Genomic DNA, 20,159 nt, shown 5'->3' with positions numbered 1-20,159 from the left:
TTTCTCTGCTGGCTTCCACAGACAAGTTGTCTACCAAGGGCAGCTGAACTCCTTCAGTAGGATGGAGAAATGGAACTCAGGTCCTGGTGACCTGAGTTCTATTTCTATATACAGCTCATTTTTGGGTGTGAAGGAGAGCCGATCTTCTTCAAGCAGCATGTAGAAATGGATCTCTGCTTTTGCACCAAAGGCATTCTCTTCTGCACACAGAGAGGAACTGACATCCTTCAACCAGCCTCTAAAGACTAGATGGAGCTAAAACCCAAACAGAAAATGGAGAGGCAGCATGATAAGGAGTGCAGCAGCCCAGGTTATGTTTGAGTGTCTCTCAAGAGTCTGAAAATCCTGCTTGGATTTTGGCAGGAAGGATTTTCCGCTCCTAAGTGGAGCCTCCCAGGGACCTCTCCCCCTGAGGCATCTCTGTCTGCTTAATAACCCATGCAACTGCTTAATGACCAAAACCAGGAGTTCTGGGATTGTAGTTGTTGAGCAAAGCTTAATGACTGCTTCACTCAATGACCAAGATTCCAGGGTCAATTGTAGTCATAAGTCAAGGACTACCTATAGGTATACACTTTTCCTATTTTCTTTTCACAAATGCTAGCTACATATTCAACCACAGATGTAAAGGAAGGACCACAATACTGCATTAAGGTATGACCTGCCTAAATACTGTTAACAGAGTAAGTTCATATAACAAGTTAAGCATAAATGAGGAATGAATAACCATTTTTTCTGTCATCTTAAAAAGCATCTGTGGGGGCTGAAAAAAACAGTGAGCGGTCCGAAGCCCAAACTGGACAGAAACACCAGAATATCTCCAATGTCCCTGTCTTTTCTCCCCCTTCCACATTTCAAGGATAGGATAATTAGGTAACTCATCCCTTTCCAAAGTTATATTTTGCACAGTACAATGACTAACTTCATACCACACTGTTAACCAAAACAAGCCATATTATGACCTAGTTTGATGTCTGAGAAAACCAAATTGGTATAATGGTTAAGCCATCAGACTGGAAGTCAATTGGGTAACTTTAGGCTAGTCGCTCGTTCTCAGCCCTAGAAAGGCCAGTCACTTCTGAAAATCTTGCCAAGGAAGCTTCACACATTTGTCAGGACTCAAAACTCACTCTAAGGCATTCCCCTCCCAAAATTTCAGAACCTGGTTAGTATGTAAGTTTATTTATTTTATTTTTTATATATAATTTAACAAATTGAAGTTGTTATATCCAAACTGGCATGTGCCTCATATAAACAAAGATTATGAAGGAGTTATAACCCAGCAACAACAGCTGCAGCTGGACAAGCCTGGGCAAGACAGAGGTTTTAACAATTCTACATGTCAACACACATCTTCAGTCTTCCCTTCAAACTAAAATGTGAACCGAGAGCTATAAGCAAGGACACATTTAAATGTTTTAAATTGCTTTGCATTCAAAGACAAATAAAAAGGAACATTCTGACCACCTGTTGCAAAACACAACCAAGAGACAAAATTTCACTGTTAAGTATAATAGTAAAATAAAAATGTGCAGCACTGACTTTTTTTTAATTACTTCAGTCATAATTAAGATCCTTGAAAAATTCAAGTATATATGAAACTATAACCTTATTTTTCCAGTTACTTTATCCTTTATTCAGCATGTTGTTGGAAGATTAAGGGCAGGTAATATAGTTATCACCAAAATTCATGCTTGATTATTCACATACTGGTAAGATTAGCAGAATTCTAATATGCATGCCATATAGTACATAACTTCAATCTCCCTTCCCAATCCATGTCACATAAATTAAAAAACTTGATTTATACCAAGGAATACTTTTGGCCAGAGCAAATGTTACTGAAATATAAATCCAAGTACTGTCATCTCAGTGCAGTTAACTGCACAATGGAGAGATAAAGTCACAAATACTAAAAATTAAAATTTAAACAACTTTATTACGGTCATTTAACATACACACATGCACACACACAATAAAAAGCATCGTTCTTATTAGTTAAAACTAATCTAAAATGTAGAATTATAGAGTCCCTGTCAAATCTGAAGAAGATATAATACAGCAGCTCACATAAGAAACATGACCAGTGGGTAATGCTGTGGCAGAACTATTCCTTGCTCAAACAAGTTCAATTACTCTTAATTATTCTTTATATAATTTTGTCTGCCACTGCACAGAACCTGTCAATCTTATATATTATTTCAGGATTAATATAATAAGAATTGCTTGTATTGCTGGCCATTATACCCTGTTTTACTAACCAGGAGTGGGGCAATTAGAGCATTTTGGGATGCTGTGTAAAACTGGCAATACAAAAGAAATATTCAGTTGTTTCTACATATCCTGAGTCACAAAAACATACTTGTAAAGGGTATGGTATCCTTTTGTATCTTCCAACTAGGAGTGCTGAAGGTAATACATTACAGTGGACTAAGGTAAAGGCCCTTCTCTGATTGGAAATATTAAGATGTATAAAATACAAAGCTGGCGCCAAAATGTATCCCTGACTGTCCATCATGGGAAGCTAAGTAGTATTTCCTGCATCCAGTTTCTTGGTCTATATTATGTAGATGTCATTTGAGTGTGGTTCACTCAATTATCTACAGAGATAATACTGTAGATAAGTGGGAGAGAGTCCTAGGAGAGTAAGCTTCTTGTATATATGCTAAAAATATACTGTGCGCATCCCATCTTTCTTGTGTACAAACTGCTGGCATTAATGTGTTATTTCTAATTTATAAATCAAACTGCACTTATTGTTCTATACTTCAACATTAAAAACCCCTAGCATTCCTAATAACCCAATGAAATCTTTAATGTATAGTTTCCACTATAAAATACAATGCTTGAAGTCCTAATATGTCAATTTTGGCCACAAAAAATATTAATATTCCTCTTTCATGTAAATGTCATTATATACCCTTATAGATTCTGAATACAGGTTTGCAAATTAATCAAATACTGTCACAATTTAGTACTGGGCATGTTCACCTGGGGGACAAAGATTAATTTAAGGTTAATTTGAAAATGTTCAAGCCTGAAAAATATGGAGACAAGGAAGTAGTTGACTTATTCTGTAGGTTTTTACTTTATTTATTGACTTTAAAATCAATGAATGATAAAAGCAGTTACCTAAATGCTCTCCTTGGCATTCTTCCTACAATAACCACTACACTGCAACATCAAAGCAAATCAATAAAATTAAACTGTCATTTCTATTATGAATTACATCACAGGACAGTAAAGTTCCTTTGGAAGGTTTTCATACTGTTATAAGAATTCTAAGTTTTTAAATTTAAATTCTAAATTTTTGTTGATTTTTATTATGAGGGCTCTTAATTTCACAGGATGCTGATAAACTCTAGTCTGATAATTTAAAATACTATTAAAATATATTCAACCTCCTTCAAAGAGTAGAAAGTAGTGGGTCTTTAAAACTCAGAAATGAATTAAGTGTGAATTGATTAAACAATGTGACAAAGTGTATTTTTACAGCAAAGCACTAACAACTCATTAACAAAATATTATTTGCAAAAGTGCCCATAGCAACTGCCCATGCTAAAATCAGAAGTGATAGTATAAATGTTTATTGACACTGCATCCTCATGGTGCAGGGTTACAACATCCATCAAATAATGTAATGGAAAGTGTGAGCAGTTATTTTAAGTTGTAACAAGCATAGGCAGTTAAGTACAAGCACAGGATTAACATAAAAATGTTAATTCTAAAGTAGCAAATTACTGAAATAACAGCAATTTCAAGATGCCTTATCAGTAAATTCTATTGCTTACATATGAACATTTAGTGTCTGGAGCAGAAAGCTGTGAACTATATCTCTTTTTTAATCGATCTTACAAACATATATAGGGACAACATTCCTATCTGACATTAAGCCGTCCACAAAACTCCCTTTTCTTACATTTCTGAACTCCAGATTTATAAATTCCTTGGTTGTTAGACTTCCTTTTCATTTCCAAGAAGCATCCTTCTTTAGCCTCAGCTTGTCAGCAAGCTACCTTTTCAATCCCACTTCCAGTGGGAAGAAAAGCAAGCTACCTTTTCTTCCCACCGGAAAAAAATTCTGGTTTTCTTCCACATTTAGTGTTATTTAAAACGGTATTCTTAGGGTTTTTTTCAAAATATCCCAGCTAGTTGAAACACTAAAATTTTTCCCATTACATCTTCATTGTTTCTTTTAGTGTACTAAAATCAGCCTTTTAAAAAGACATGGTTTATAATTTGTTATTTTTTTAATTAAGCTTTTTGTTAAAATCAAAAATTCTTACAAAGCATGGCCATTTATAATCAAAGTTTCCACCACATTAATATTGTCAGTCAACCTCTATCTGTTATTTAGGTCCATGAAGCACATCCTTTAGTGCCTATCTCTATAATCTTTTACATTCCCTGTCCCCTTAAAACAACAAAAAGTCTAAGATATTTCTTAAGTATGAAGAATTAGAATGTACAATATACAGATATGCTGAAAACTGCACTAATACTGAGAAGAGCTGTATTCGATTAACCAAATAAAGATAATCGGGGCCCAGAAGTCATCTAACATAAAAGCATTTGCAAGGATAGAATTCTCTACCACTTTATTCTCAATGAGGATAATATATTCTCATCGAAGACAAGTCAGAGCTGCTATGAAAAAATTTAATTTAGAAAAATTACTACATCAGTCAAATCTACAACTTTCCAAAATCCAGTTCATACTGAATTACATTCATTTAATCTGGCAAGTATTTCTGAATTTATGTTAATATACTGTGGTGTGGTGGCGAAGCAGTTAAGATGCTGGGCTTGTCAGCTGTCCAGGTTTGAGACCTGAGCATCACGCAATGAGGTGAGCTCCCATCCTCGCTCCAGCTCCTGCCTATCTAGCAGTTGAAAAGTTTAATGCAAGTAGATAAATAAGTACCATTTCAGTGGGAAGATAACAGAGCTCCATGACGTCATACTGGCCACATGACTGTGGAAATGTATTTGAAGAGCACTTGCTCAATGGCCTTGAAACGGAGATGAGCATCAACGACTAGTAGTATAAAATCCACAGAGACACCTTTATCTTTAACATTACTATAGTCAAAAGATCCATTTAAGTTTGATAATAATTGTAAATTAGAGTTATCCTTTTTGTAGTCTATTCAGTTAAAATGCTGGTTGCTCTTATACATATTTATTTTAGATAGATACCACTGACTCCGGCTGGAAGCATGGTGATTGTATAGACAAACATTCTTTATCTTGACTTGTCTCTAACATTAATTTATAGCTCTTTAAAGGACACACCAGCAATTTCCTTGTTTTTGTTCATCAATTTTACCAGTTGCTTTATCCTTTTTCCTACTTCCCATCAACCTGCCAAACAGAAGCCTCTTCATGCCCATCTTCTGCTTGCATCATCTGTTCAACATATCTGAATTACATAACCTCAAATAATCAGTCTTTATTTAGTCCAGAATTGATGGATATGCTTTTTACAATCCATGATACTAAATATCTGCCTCTAAATTCATACTTCAAAGACACCTGCTTCTTTTTTGGATTATGTGTCTTCAGTTCTCAAAGCACACTGTCACCCATGGAAACACATTGCTTTAACATTTCCAATCTTATTTGTCATAGAAAAGACCTTGTCCTTCATAATCTTGCCTAAATCTGCCTTTAAAACAAAGAAAGCAAAACTACCTATCACCTTTACTTCTTAACTGTCAATTTCAAATTCATTTAGCATGTGGTTTCATGTTTTTTAACATTTAATATTAATTCATAGTTTTATTTTCTACTTCCATAAAGAGCTATTCTAAAGCTTATGTTTATCTAACCAAGTTGCATATCTGCATGTTTCACTGCTCTCAATTTTGATTCTAGCTGTCACTCCCATTCTTCTTATTATAATGTATTTATTGTACAGATATAGGGACAATAATCAGTCCCTTCCTTATATAGACCTACACAGTTTTCCAAATTCAGCTGGTTCCAATTCTAATTGTATATTCAGATGCCTCAGATTGTAATGCCATCTATTTCAAATCCATAGGAGAGATTATTCCCATTACAGCCATTTATTCAATCAATTCTGTACAAGCAACAATGATACATAACCAAAGTTATATAAAGTAAATTGAAATAATAATTTGTGTAACTTACTAGTTTATGACCAATTTTATTATATTGAAGCAAATCCTCCAAATTCAAAAAATTCCAGTATCTGCAACCCAATAATTAATGTCTTCTGTAGACATTGGATTGCTAAAAAAGCAACATGCCAGAAAATCCAAGGTGAGAGTTAGTTTGATCTAAGGCACTGGCTTAGAAAGCAGGAAACCATGGAGTCAAGTCCTGTCTTAGCCATGGAAGCCAGCTGGGTGACCTTGGGCCAAATGCTGTTTCTCAATCCAACTCACTTCACAGGGTTGTTATGGAAAAAATAGGAGAAGGAAGAAATATTTGATATGTCCATTGTCTTGGGTTATTGGTAAAAATAATAAAGGTGGGATATAAAAATGAATATAATAAAAAAAATTTAAAACATAGAAAAGCTAGACTTTAGCTTAGTAACTTTTTGTATTTATACAAGCATTTAACCAATTTCGTTGTATGTTGGTTTTAAAATGAAATTGTAAGAACACAAGAATATGGTTAGTACTAATTTAATTTAGTATAATGTAAATCGCCATCTGACCAAGTAGCAAAATACTCTTGTGCAGTTTGGAAGTAACATTTTGAAAGCGAGGCAAAGATAGATAAATAATTCTGATTGCCACATGCAGCTCTTGAGATCTTATTTTAAAAACAAGGACCATATTAGTCTACTTCCATGATACCCCTTATTATTTTCTCCTCTTCCTCCTGTGCAACAAGAAAGTAGTTACAGCTGAGCAGATTGCTTGATTTTTGTTCTATGAATTACAAACCATGAATTGAAATAAATTATATTTAATTTCTACAAACGTTATTTTAAATGCTGTGCTGTTTTATGCCTATGATCAAGAAGCAAAATGCGCCTACTTTTGGAAAAACAAAAAATAGTACAAACAACAAATTTCAAATTGACCTCTGTGAATATTGTAATAAAAATTGGGAGTTAAGGAAGAACATGATACAATACTGATTCATTGTTAACATTGTTAATTGTATACAAAACATTTTTAACTCAAACCACTGTAAGTTTAAAACATACCACTTAACATAGAAACAGTTGGTTTGTGCTTGAAATGGATTATTTTGATCATTTAGTGTTTCCAGCTCAAAAACAAATTGGTCAAAGGAAGTCTTTTTAACCCCATTTTTGTCTATATAGAAAGTGGTATCTGGATACTCAGAGGGAACTACTAAAAATTAATATAATTAATCAATATAATTAAAATAATTATAGCTTGCGCTATACCTTCTATAGAAGGGGCCTGGTCCTGAGCAGCATACAGCATTTCTTTGAAAGCCTGTCACGAAAGAAGGAAAAATAAATTTGTCAGCACTAGCACATTAAGTCACTTGATCTGCATACTTTAAATCAATTAGCAATTAAATCCTGTTACCCCTTAAGGCTAACAAACAAAACCAAGGAATGTAAATTTAATGTTATTTCATTTATTTCCAACATCAGAGATGAATTCTACACACTGACCACAAACATTTAGCACAAGGAATAAACTGACCAGCAAAACAAAGCTCTGTTATATTTTTAAGTTTCTCCAATTTCTATTATCATTCACATTGAGTTTTATAAGATTAGTTGGAAATTGGAGAAGAGGAAGAAGCATCTCAGATTATATTAGCAGCATCAGTGATCACAATAGTAGTCTATAGTATGCATTAAACAGGTAGTTCTCGATTTACAACAGTTCCTTTAGTGACCATTCAAAGATACAATAGCACTGAAAAAAAGGGACTTATGAGAGTTTTTCACACTTACGACCACTGCAGCATCCCCATGGCCACACAATCAAAATTCACAAGTTGGCAACTGACTCATATTTATGGCAGTTGCAGTGTCCCAGGGTCATGTACCACCTTTTGCGACATTCTAAGAAGCAAAGTCAATGGGGAAGCCAGATTCATTTAACAAGCTTGTTACTAATTTAACAACTGTAGAGAGTCACTTAACAACTGTATCAAGAAAGGTGGTAAAAATGGGGGGAAATTCACATAACAGTTGTCTTGTTTAGCAATAGAAATTTTGGCTTCAGTTATAAGTCGAGGACCACTTGTAATAATTATGCTGTTTTCTATCATTAGCAAAATAAAATGTTGTTTCTTCTATCTGTACTAAACTTCAATAACGACCCTTAAAGGTAAGACATTCAATTACGATGACATCATTAGATGAAAATACAGAAAACTCAAGAGAAACTGATTAGGAAAACATTAACCTCCGCAGCTTAATGTTAAATATTAAGACCCAAATATTCAGTAATGTCAATTAGTAGAAGTTGAGTTCAACTCATGTGGCATCTAACTGTTGAACTATGGATTTTAACTTAGCAAACCAAATTTAAGGCCTTAGTCTTTCACTAAAAGTAAACAATGAGTGATCAGCAGTCACAGTTTAGAGGAAAGCAAACAGAAATAGCAAAACACCTCTGAAGAATTATTAGCTTCAATTAGCAAAATTTATGACTTTGCAATACAGATACAAAGTCTAAAAGGACAACCTGGAAATGAAGATGGAAAAATGGAAAAACAAATTGCTTTCAAAACTTCATCAGCTGACCTCCATGTTGCAACGAATTAACTGCATGCTGATCTACATGACAACAGTTTCATACAAATTTTAGAATTATGCTTTATTGAATAAAAACGTCATACAATTATGAGACCCAAAGCCAATCTCCACATCAGCTGGAACATTTCTGACACTTCAAGTTACTGTTATTATTTGGTTAATTAAGTTACATCAAGAAAAGAGAGCAGAGTAAAATTGGTATCATTTTTCTTTACCATTATTAACTCCATGCCTTGCAATATTAATTTATACTATGTTTCAACAAGCAGTATATTTGCACCAGAGGCGTCACAGTTTTACTAAAGGCTCAAAACATGTTGTTATATTTGTTTTAAAGATATAGAATTTACTAGGCAAGGACAGATTGGGACTCAGCCTCAAATCTATTTCCAGGACTTGAAACTTCTATTTGTGCCAATGGAAGTATTTTTCACTGAGTTAATTGCTATAGGCAGGGCAGGGCTGCTTTTATTAAGGGTGTTTCCATACTTCAGTTTGAATAGCTCTTGTCAATTCTGTGTTCTTCAGAAATGGACACTGCCAATGTAACCAACATTTCAAATAATCTATCTTTGTTTCTGTACAAATTGTACATGTAATCTTAACTTCAAGACTAGACATAATGTTGTTTTCCATATAACCAATTTGATTGTCTTAAAAAGAAAAAAGGAATGATCTTCCACCACCACCACTGGTAATGCTGATGAAAGCATTCACCATTACAGGTAGTTAACAGATGGGAACAGAGCATAAATTGCTGTTGCTAAGTGACATGTCATGCAGCATGTCATGTGACCATATCACTTAGTGATGGCAATTGATACTCCTATGTGCTGTTATTAAGAAAATCAGCAAGAAAATCAGCGAGAATGTTACATGGTCGCCATTTGCAACTTCCTACTGATTCCCCATTGATTTTGCCTGTTGGAAGCTGGCAAAGAAGGTTGCAAATGCCAATTGTGACTATGGGATGCTGCTGCCATCATAATCACAAGTTAGCCACCAAGCACCCAGATCTCAATCATGTAATCACGGGGACATTGAATTCCTAGGACTAGTCATAACTACCACTCATTTGAACAGTAGCTGAATGAGTGGTCATTAAGTGAGAACTACCTGTATATTTTACCCAAATTTTTAAATATTAATGAGCTAGAATTAAGTCTTACAAATGAAATATTTGTTTTAAACTTAAAACATCTTTCTCTTCTTTTACAGCCTGCTTTCACAATATGGACTAAGTCAAGATCATGAAGATTTAGATACATTCTTATCTAATCAGATTCAAGAAAAAAAATATGTAATCTAAACTCTGCAATAATTTTAACCAGGCCACTTCCAGCAATGACTGTTATATAAATAACTAGTCTATAGTACATTTCTACCATATGTAGTAATAAACAGTAGTGTAATTACAATAACTAATCACAATTAAACCACAATGCAGTAAGACCTAAACACTCTCTCTTCAGAGTATCAAATTGAAATGTTCCACAATTTTCAAATCTAGGCCAAAATCTTCATGCTTCAATATGAGTGAACTATGTGTAATGTTTTAATCTGTGTTTGTTTAAAATTATACTTCAAGATGCAGTTATCACTTTTAAAGCCTTTAAGCCATAAGGTTGAATTATTTGAGAGACCACCTATCATTGATCAGTTTTGCCCATCCAATAAGATACAATAATGATCAACAAGCTCTGAGTTCCATCTCTTAAACAATATTATAGGATGCAGTAAACATATCTTTCCTGTCACTGCATCTGAGAGTTAGCCTAAAGATACATACTGTCTTACCCTGACCCTACCAATTTGTACTAAAGTCTTAAAGACCTGGCTTTTCTCCAGACATTGTGTCGGGTGGATTTGTGACATTGTCTGATATGATTCTTTGTTGGATTCACAGACTTTTTGTATTAGTTTTATATTTAGCAGGATTCTTGTATTAGTTTTATTATATTTCATACACCCTAAGAGTTTAATTTTGTTCTACTTGTTTGGCATCTATACCAATCAACCAATCAACTGCATGTTTGCCCTACATTTTATTCACAGCCTTTTGCTGTACTTCATTCTGGAATATGAACCCATTTCCAGCCAAGTTTGAAGCAATGTTTCAAACATTGGTTTGCAATGCATTTTGTTAATTAGCTGAATTTAAATGGAACTCCTTTCCACTCCCCCAAGACAGAATATCTCTGTCCACACAATACAATGAACTACAAAATAACCACATTCATAATCTAATGTACTATGCACATCTAATTCATTGTTTATTACTTGGTGCATCTTGTGAACCAATAAAAAGTGAGCTAACAGTAGTTAACTGAACTTTGATAAGTATGGCATACAAGCATAACCATCAGCAAAATATGTCATATGCTTAAATGGAGCAGTGGGAAGGTTCAATATTTTTGACAAAAGATATCCTGATTAGTTATAACTAACCAGATATAATTAGACCATAATTTGACCACTGCTTTTTTCAGGTAGTTCACCTTCTTTCAGTTGGCTTATTAGAAACCATACTACACTGATTCACTAGTGATCAGTGTAATGACTGAGAAAAGTGTGGATAGCTATCAAAGATTTCAATGACATAGGAGACAGATTGTTTCATAGCTACAGCTACTTGCTCTGGCTTGTTGTATTTGATACAGCTTTATGAAGTTTGTGCCATCAACATTCAGATTGCAATCCATCCATTTCATGAATTCAATTCTGCAGTAATTGGGAATTATCAGACCTATCGATCTCTCTACCTAAGCTTTCATGGCTTTAACTGGAATGTCAAAGAGCATCCAGAAATCTTTAGGATTTCTTAAGTGTCCAGGATGGATTATCCCTGTTGAAGAGTATATGGTCAATAAAAAGGTCGCTAGGAAATGTTATGATCATAATAGGCTCATGAAGATCTCTGTATTTTACAAGTCCTAGTATTTCTTGCTTGATTTAAAACACTAGGCTAAGAGCAAGACCTGCATTATGCATCAGGCTGATCACATATTTATCTCATGGTTGCCAAAAGCAGTATTAAAATTTTCCAGAACCACTGATACAGTTTTTTTTAATACCTCACCTGTGATATCTTAAGACAGCTCTTGCATGGAAACTGACACATCAATAAAATACTTCCTCTCTGAACAAATATATAAATCCATTTTGGACTGTATAATGTTGAAAATTCCATCGTATATAACAAAATTGATCTTCCTTGGCAAAACTATATTCACTATCAAAATCTGATCATAACATAGGTATGTGGAAATGTGTCATGGCTTGAACAAAGGAGATTTTTGAGGACCCCCTGAAAAACTGTTGTTCATACTCCCCAGGATAGAAACTTTGTTCAAGCCATGACACATAGAAACAGTTATAAAACCACATCCAAAGAGTCTGGATTTCACCAGTCCACCCTCAGACAGATTGTCTGCAAATGGAGGCAATTTAACGTCATTGTTACCCTCCTCAGGAGTGGTTGAGCAGCAAAGAGGGGCATAATATTCTGAGAGGCATGAAACAATCCCAGAATAATGTCTAAAATATTAAAGAACTTTCTTGCATTAGTGAATGTTCAGTGTTCATGGAACCACCATCAGGAGAACAAAAATAAATAAAAATGGTGTGCATACCAGAGTTGCAAGGAGAAAACTACTTTCCAAAAAGAACATTGCTCCCTGTCTAAAGTTTGCAAAAGACCAGGGGGATAAGCCAGAAAGCTTTTGGAAGAATGTTCTGTGGATGGATGAGACCAAAATGTAACTATTGGCTTGAATGAAAAACATTAAACATATCCCTTCTGTGAAACATGGTGGTGGCCGTATCATTGAACTTGTTTTGCTGCCTTTGGACCTGGACAGTTTGCCATCATTGATGGAGCTATGAATTCTGAATTGTACTAGCAACTCTACAGGAAAATGTCCGGGTATCTGTCCTTGAACTGAAGTTCATGAGAAAGTGAGCCATGCAGCAAGATAATGATCCAAAACATCCAAGTCATACAATCAAAGAATGGTTAAAGCAGAAGGAAGTTAATGCTTTGAAACAGCCAAATCAAAGTCCTGACTGCAATCCTATAGAAATGTTGTGGAATGATCCGAAGTGGGCAGTTCATGCAAAGAAGCCCACAACATCTCCAAGTTGAAACTGTTTTCTAAGGGGAATGGGTTAAAAATCCTCCAACACAATCTGCAAGTTAATTAAATTATTGGAAACATTTAGTTGCAATTATTATTGGCAAAGGGGTGGCTCACCAGTTACTGAAAGCAAAGATTCACATTCTTTTGCCACACAGAAATATGTAGCTTTGGATCATTTTCTTCAATAAACAAGTATAATGTTTTTGTTTAATTGGGTTCTCTTTAACTTTAAGATTTATGTGAAGAATAAATCACGTTTTAGGTCATGTTTATACAGAAATAATGAAAATTCAAAGGAACCCATAAACTTTCAAATACTATAATACATTATTATTCTTTATAACACTCCAACACATCTAGAACCAATTTCTCCCTATTAGTTAAGAGGCTGATTCTAATAGGAAAATGACATATAGTCGGTAAATAATAAAAAACCACTAAAACCCTAAACAGAGGATTCCACTCCCCCAACAAAAAACCCTAGACCAGTGATGGCTAAACTTTTTGCCGTCACAAAAAGCAGGGGGAGGGTTTTCTCTCGTGCGTGCCCTCACCCATAATTCAATGTGTCCCACCCCCCACGTGCATGTGCGTGCGACCCCCCCGCTCTTGGCACGCGATTGCACGGTGGGTCAGGTAGGCCCATTTTTTGCCCTCCCCAGGCTCCTAGAAAGCCTGGGGAGGGTGAAAATGGCCTTCCCCACCCTCCTGGAGGCCAGAAACGGCCATTTCCCAACTTCCAGTGAGCCCAAAAATCAGATGGCTGGTGTACGCATGCACGCTGGAGCTGAGCTAGGACAATGCTCGTGTGCCCACAGATATGGCTCCTTGTGCCACCTGTGGGATGCGTGCCATAGGTTCGCCATCACGGCCCTAGACAGATTACTTGTGTAAGAAAAAGCATTACAGAGATAAAATGAACTGAAATGTTTAATTACTGAAAGCTTCAAATATAATGAATAAACATGCAATAAAACTGGGCTAAAGCAACTGATGCAAGCCTTTGAACCTGATGCCCAATCCATCACACACACACACACACACACACACAAATATGGAAAAGTTGAAACTATGAGTTATGCAAACTTGGTTCTAGAAGTATTTCTAGGAATTACCACACCCACAAGGACACCATTGACCAGGCTCAAGAGACTATAACTTCAAATCCCCGCCAAAAGTGCAAAGCTTTAACTTTCAGAATCGTATCAACACATAGCAATTCAGCGACTAATTAAGGATAATTGTTAGTAGTTAGTAGAGAAAAACCCAAGTGTCAAAAGTGGAGGCTGAATAACCCTGGGATACAGTGCCATCTAGTTTCCTTCAAAAGCAATTCACAGCCTTTCAGGTGCCTTCTCCTCTCACCCCGTCTTCTTTGGGAATAGCAATATCCCAATAGAAGATCCACTATAACAGCCTACTACTAAACAGGAGTCTTCTGACCTTCGACAAAAGAAACGCTGCTTAGCAAAAGCTCCCGCACTGCCTGAATGCTATTCCTTTCCATCTTGGTTATACATATAATCATAAATATATCAAGGTGTGGAGCATCAAAGCCCAAGGAAATCTCTGGCAAAAGAAAGCTTCAAATGGAGACAAGTTAAAGAAAGCACGGCCGTCCCTGCAAGGCTCGGGTAAAAATGCACGCGGACTGAAGCCACGAGCCCAAAAGCAAGAAAAGCAGAATGCAGTTGGAGCAGGGAAGAGTGGAATTCTACCAGGAAAAGGCAGGCCGAGCCTGGAAGATCAGCGAAGCATCTGCGATGCCGCTACGCCCAACCGCGGGGTGGGGGCGGCGGCGGCTCCAAACGACTACATCAAATGGAGACCCTACTTGAAAGCCTTGGCACCAGACCCCCCACCACCACCGCCGCCCACCAAAATCGCAATACTGTTGTTTCCATTCAACTCTTTCGGCTCGAGACGCGTCGCCAAGCCTTTTTCTTTGCACCAGGTGAGCCCCCCCCCACATACATATACACACACGTACGCTCTCAAGCGCGCATCTTTCATTCACATTTTCTTCCACGTAACGCAAACCCTAAAAGAGCTTTTAGCCTCTCCGACGCGACCCGCTCCTCTCCCCGTCTTTTTATTTTCCCTTCTTTTTTCCCCCCCGAAGAGCTCAGGTACCTCATACTGGATGTATTGCTTCCGCCACTCCGGAGTGATGTGTGCGGAAAGGTGCTCGGCGAACTTCATGCTGCTGCTGCTGCTGCTGCCGCCTCTTCCCCCTTAGGCTTCTTAGCCTTGCCTGCTGGAGGCACTGCTTCACTTTTCAGCTTCGCTCGAGCGCCTCGGAGCCTGCTCAAAAGAAGCCGGAGCCGGCTGGGATGTCTCTTGTCGGTGCTTGAGCTGCGGGCGACGGACGCGGACGCCTGCGACCTCCGCCGCACATGAGCCCCGTCCCTGAATCTCTCTTTCACACACAATGCCGGCCCCAGCGCGCTTTCCCGCTTCCCCCTTCAGGAATGCCCTGGCGCGGCTGCCGCCGTCGTTGCCCGCTGCGGCCCCGCAGCCTCCTCTAGCGCTCCTGAAGCAGCGGCAACCTCCGCCGCCATCTTTCCTCTCCTCCGTTGGCCTGGGCCCGCCTTTCCACACTGAGGGACCTGACGTCATCACCCCAGGAACCGCCTTCCTCCCGAAGAGCAGACGTAAGGCGAAAACAAAGGGGGGGGGAAACGAACACTGCTATCGGCCACGCCCACTTCCCCTCCTCGCCGCCTTTCTTTCCATCCCACACAAACGGAGCGAGAGGGGTGTGAGGAGCTCGAAGGGGGCGGAGCCATCGTTCAGAAACGCCCACGGCACGCCCTGAGTGGTAGCGGATTTTCAAACAAAACGGGATTTTAGAGTTGGGACGTCCCTTTTTTCTGCCCTGCGGCAGCGACTTGGGGGCGACCGGAAATATTCCGCGCGGCGTCCTTGGCTAACATTGAGGCAGAAGGGGTTGACATATTAAGGTCCCCTTTGCTTTATCCTAGGTTACTTTGCCCGAAAACCTCGCTTGAAGGGAGGGGAATGCTGCGTTTTGTAAAAATAATGTTACTAACATACTGGTTCGAGAAAGTGATTTTTACGTGGATAATTAGCACCCGAGATCTTTCGTTTTATTTCTTGTTAATGACATCATATGTAATGTATATAATGCATGTACATGCACACATATGTCATTCTATGATAGGTATATTCACTGACTTCCACATAAATTTTCCTTGTGTGCCATCAAGTTTTTTGATCACATAGATTGGAGAACATGAAGATTGATTAATTAATTATATACCATCAAGTTTCTTCATGACAATGAAGAAAGCTAACGTGTCCTTTCATGTCTTCTAACCTACATTCATAGCGAATGTAACCTTCTGTTAGTGGTCCATTTATCTTTCCTTCCACCTTTCCCAACATTAGAGCTTTTTCCAGAGAGACGGGTTTTCACATAGTGTGTCTGAAGTAGTATAATTTGAGCTTTGTCCTTTGCGCCTCATGCGACAACTCTGAATTGAGAAAAAATGAACAAGTTTACATTTCCATGTGGATGCTCACAGCATGTCAAGCCATTCATAACAAAGCACTTGGTGAAGTTTAGTATCCAATCATAATTTAACATCAGTGTATAAACTTATATAGAGATTTCACAGATCAATTTGATATTTTGTACAAAATGTTAAATGTGAATAATCAGATCCACATATGAAGAATTCAATTAGCTATTTTATTGCGCAAGACCATGCATAAACTGATAGTGTTTACGCCTGTGTTAGATAAGTTTCAACGGCATTCAGATTTTGCCCTCTTATGCTCACATAGGGATTCCAGACTAATTCCCTGTTTGACTCCTCCCACTGGCTCAGACAATCTCTCTCCAATATGGGGATGGATGGATGAATTGTTTCATGTATGCTGTGCCCATTTTTCACTCACAAAAGAATATTCTAATGAAGAAATCTATGGCAACACTTTGCAAAAGTAGTGTGGCCTCACATACATGCTCCTAAACTCTACTTATTGGGACAAATAAATAAGCATGAAAGGAAGATCCAGTATAAACTGCAACTAATAGTGCAGGCAATTTTGGATTTTGTCCCGGTTTTCTTAAGTTAACTTAAATAGTGCCCAAGAACTGAAGAGAGAGGCATGTGCCCAGAGCACTTAAAGTGGGCAAAGTAGTTGGGTAGATACATCAGTAGATCAACCACTGATGTATCATCAAAGAAGCATTCCAGGTCATGTTCACTACAATAACTGTTTCAGAAGAGAGAAAACTCCACTTTAAAGGTAGAACAGCTAAAGATGATTTAAAGCTGCTTTAGCTGTGGGCTAGGGATGAGTCAAAATGACAGCAATATGTTATAAAAACAATTAGCAGGGCATGCTTGAGCTGTGATTAGATGAGCCCCAGGAGAAAAACTTTGCTTATCCCTACTCAAATAAACAGAGCTTCCTGGATCAGATCAAGCAGTGTATTGAACCAGCCCTGAGTCCCCAATAACCTCTCAACTGCTAATACAAGCACTACATAAGGACAATATAACTTTCCTGATAATTTCTCTCAACTACTGTCATTGAGAGGCAAAGTACTTCTTGTAAAGGGAGTAATAAATAACTATCATGTCTAATAGACATAGACAGCCATGATTTAACCATTTAACCAGGTTAATGGCCTGTTTGAATAGTATAGAGTTATGGTCTCATAATTAGCTCTTATATGATTGAGAAGGAAAAACAATTTTTAGGCTAAGCTGGCTCAGTGAAGTTTTCTTGCTAACAGTATGAAGAGTTTTGATGTTAACTTCTAGGGAAATTTTCTGGCTTCTCACTCAAATCTACAGAAAGTCTGGAACTTTCCTGGTGGTCTCCTATCCAAGGAATAATACCTGATCCTGCTTAACTTTTTCCAAGTTCAGTCATGACTACCTTATGTCTAGGTGAATTGAAGATTATAGTCACTTAGTATTGTCCTAATTTGTGCAAGGAAACCTAAATAATTCATATTTATGTGAAACACTGGGGAAAAAGGAAGAAGGTTAAACTGTAGCCTTTCTCAGTTTCTTCTTTCTTGATGGACTGGATTTCATCCCATTGAATTTCCAACCAGTATACTGTAGCTATTGACATATGTGGGGGGGAGGGTGGAAACAAAGCTGAAGAAGGGGATTTATTGGTTACATAGAGCAAAATTTATGTTAAAGACCTACAGCTCTCATAGCATAAGAGATGTTCTGAGTGGATTAATTTTTTTATAATCCTTCTGAAATGGCTTGAATGTCTAAAGTAGCATAAAAAGATCAATTAAGCCAACAATCTTTTCTTATTTTTTCTATATTAAAGCCATTCATTTATCCAAAAGAGCAGGGGGGTTTTTTTGCATTTGCAAAGCAATCAATATCTTTCCTAGCAGCAAAAAAAGAGCATGAAAGTAATGTAGGGCACAAATTTATTCTCTAATGCCATGATGGCAAACCTATGCCACGTGTGCCAAAAGTGGCATGCAGAGCCATCTCTCTAATCACAAGAGCCATCGCCCATTCCTCTTCCAGTTCCAGCACGCTGGCCAGCTGGTCCTCACGTGTGCGGGAGCGCCGGAAACCAGAAGAGCAGCCGCCCAGAGCGTATGCGCGCGCTGGGTGGCTGCTCTTCCAGTTTCCAACACACACATGTGCACCGGCCACCTGGTCTTCTGGTTTCTGGCACGCTTGCGCTTGCGAAGACCAGCTGACCAGTGCACATGCGCATGTCAGAAACCAGAAAATCAAGAAGAGGAATAGTCATATAGTAAACCCTATCATATTAAATTCTTATACTGCCCAATTGTCAGGCTTCACACTAGGAAACAACAGTAAATCAACTTCCCAAGAATTAACCCTTTGTTCAGTGCTAAACTTGATTGGCAAAAGACTAGTAGGAATCAGATTCTATATCACACATAGCATACTTTAGACCACGGGTGTGAAACTTGCAGCATCACGTTGCTGTCACATGACATTTCATGACGTTTTTCCCCTTCACGGAGCTGGGGTGGGCATGGCCTGCACATGACGCATCCGGCCCACGGGCCGCCAGTTTGACACCCCTGCTTAGACAAACTGATTGCCATTGCAGAACAAAAATTTAGTTTTTATCTTGCCTTGCTGTGTTAACCTGTACTTGGTGAGTCACTTAATGGTCTTGAGCAATCATGATATGTTTACATAACAGTTCTTTCTAGCCTGGGAACTACTGGTTTCACTTCACCTGTTTCAGCCCTTATATCAATGTTGGTGCACTGTTGCACCAACTTCAGAAGTGATCATTAGGGAAAAAATCAGTTTCGCCCTCCTCTGCCTAATTACACTGACTGTATTTACACAACACTCTAATTCATGGCTATCTGAATGATGAATTATTAAGTTCACTTGATTGTGACTCCACACAATGAATTGAAACAAACCTTATAATAACTATATTGGCTGAGTTCCCACTGAACCACAAACTAGTCAGACATATTTTACCTTAGCATGTGCTAATCCAGCTATTAACAGAATGAAATATAAGATCTAGACTAATTCAGACAAACTGCATCAGTCCAAGCATGTCATCACCAACAGATAAACTTGTGATCTATGGGAAATTAATCCACACAAAAAATTGCAAAGAGACAAGTAAATGGCCTGAATTAAATCTTCCAAGTTCTTTGACATCTAAGTCAGAACAGTTGCAAATGATCATTATCTTTGTAAATAAGTCACTGCTGCCAAAGTTTCTACTAGTTGCCTTGGGGTATAAATTAATAAGAGCTCTAAGTGCTCAGGACAGGGTTGCTGCATGGTATTATGTAAATGATTGGCAGTTCAGAACTTCAACTGGAAAACAACAGTACAGTTGGCAGTACTGTTGTTTTCAACTGTTTTCCTGTTGTATTAAGCCATAATGTGGTTTGTTTGGCTTAGTATACTGCTCAAAAAAATAAAAGGAACACAAGCAGAAAACATCCAAGATCTGAATGAATGAAATAGCCTTATTAAATACTTTGTTCTTTACATACAGTAGTTTATACACTGCTCAAACAACTAAAGGGAACACAAAACTACTGTATGTAACGAACAAAGTATTTAACAAGGCTATTTCATTCATTCAGATCTCGGATGTCTTCTGCTTGTGTTCCCTTTATTTTTTTGACTAGTGTATACTAGATGAATGCCATGTCCATGTTTGAACAGACTATGGCTTAACATATTGGATAAACTATATCAAAGTTTCTCAAAACTACTACCATCACCACCACGGAAAAAGATCTATGATTAAATTTT

General features: G+C 37.5%; 1 protein-coding gene across 2 annotated transcripts in view; it reads right to left on the bottom strand.

The window, feature by feature from the left end:
* XPR1 (xenotropic and polytropic retrovirus receptor 1) overlaps positions 1 to 15,387 on the bottom strand; it is a 123,413-nt gene extending 108,026 nt beyond the window's left edge. For both annotated transcript variants that reach the window (XM_070939266.1, XM_070939267.1), the window contains exons 1-2: positions 15,004 to 15,387; positions 7,397 to 7,448 (exon numbers count right to left, since the gene is read on the bottom strand). In XM_070939266.1, the coding sequence (XP_070795367.1) occupies positions 7,397 to 7,448; positions 15,004 to 15,072 (121 nt within the window). In that variant the 5' untranslated portion in view covers positions 15,073 to 15,387. The remainder of the gene's footprint in view (positions 1 to 7,396; positions 7,449 to 15,003) is intronic.
* Between the last annotated feature and the right edge of the window lie 4,772 nt (positions 15,388 to 20,159).

This window comes from Pituophis catenifer, unplaced genomic scaffold, assembly GCF_029215685.1.
Source record: "Pituophis catenifer annectens isolate HBS135680 unplaced genomic scaffold, rPitCat1.0.hap2 SCAF_3, whole genome shotgun sequence".
NCBI classification, from domain to species: Eukaryota; Metazoa; Chordata; class Lepidosauria; order Squamata; family Colubridae; genus Pituophis; species Pituophis catenifer.
Note: the sequence above shows the minus strand (reverse complement) of the source record. Positions and strands in the feature narration are given on the sequence as shown.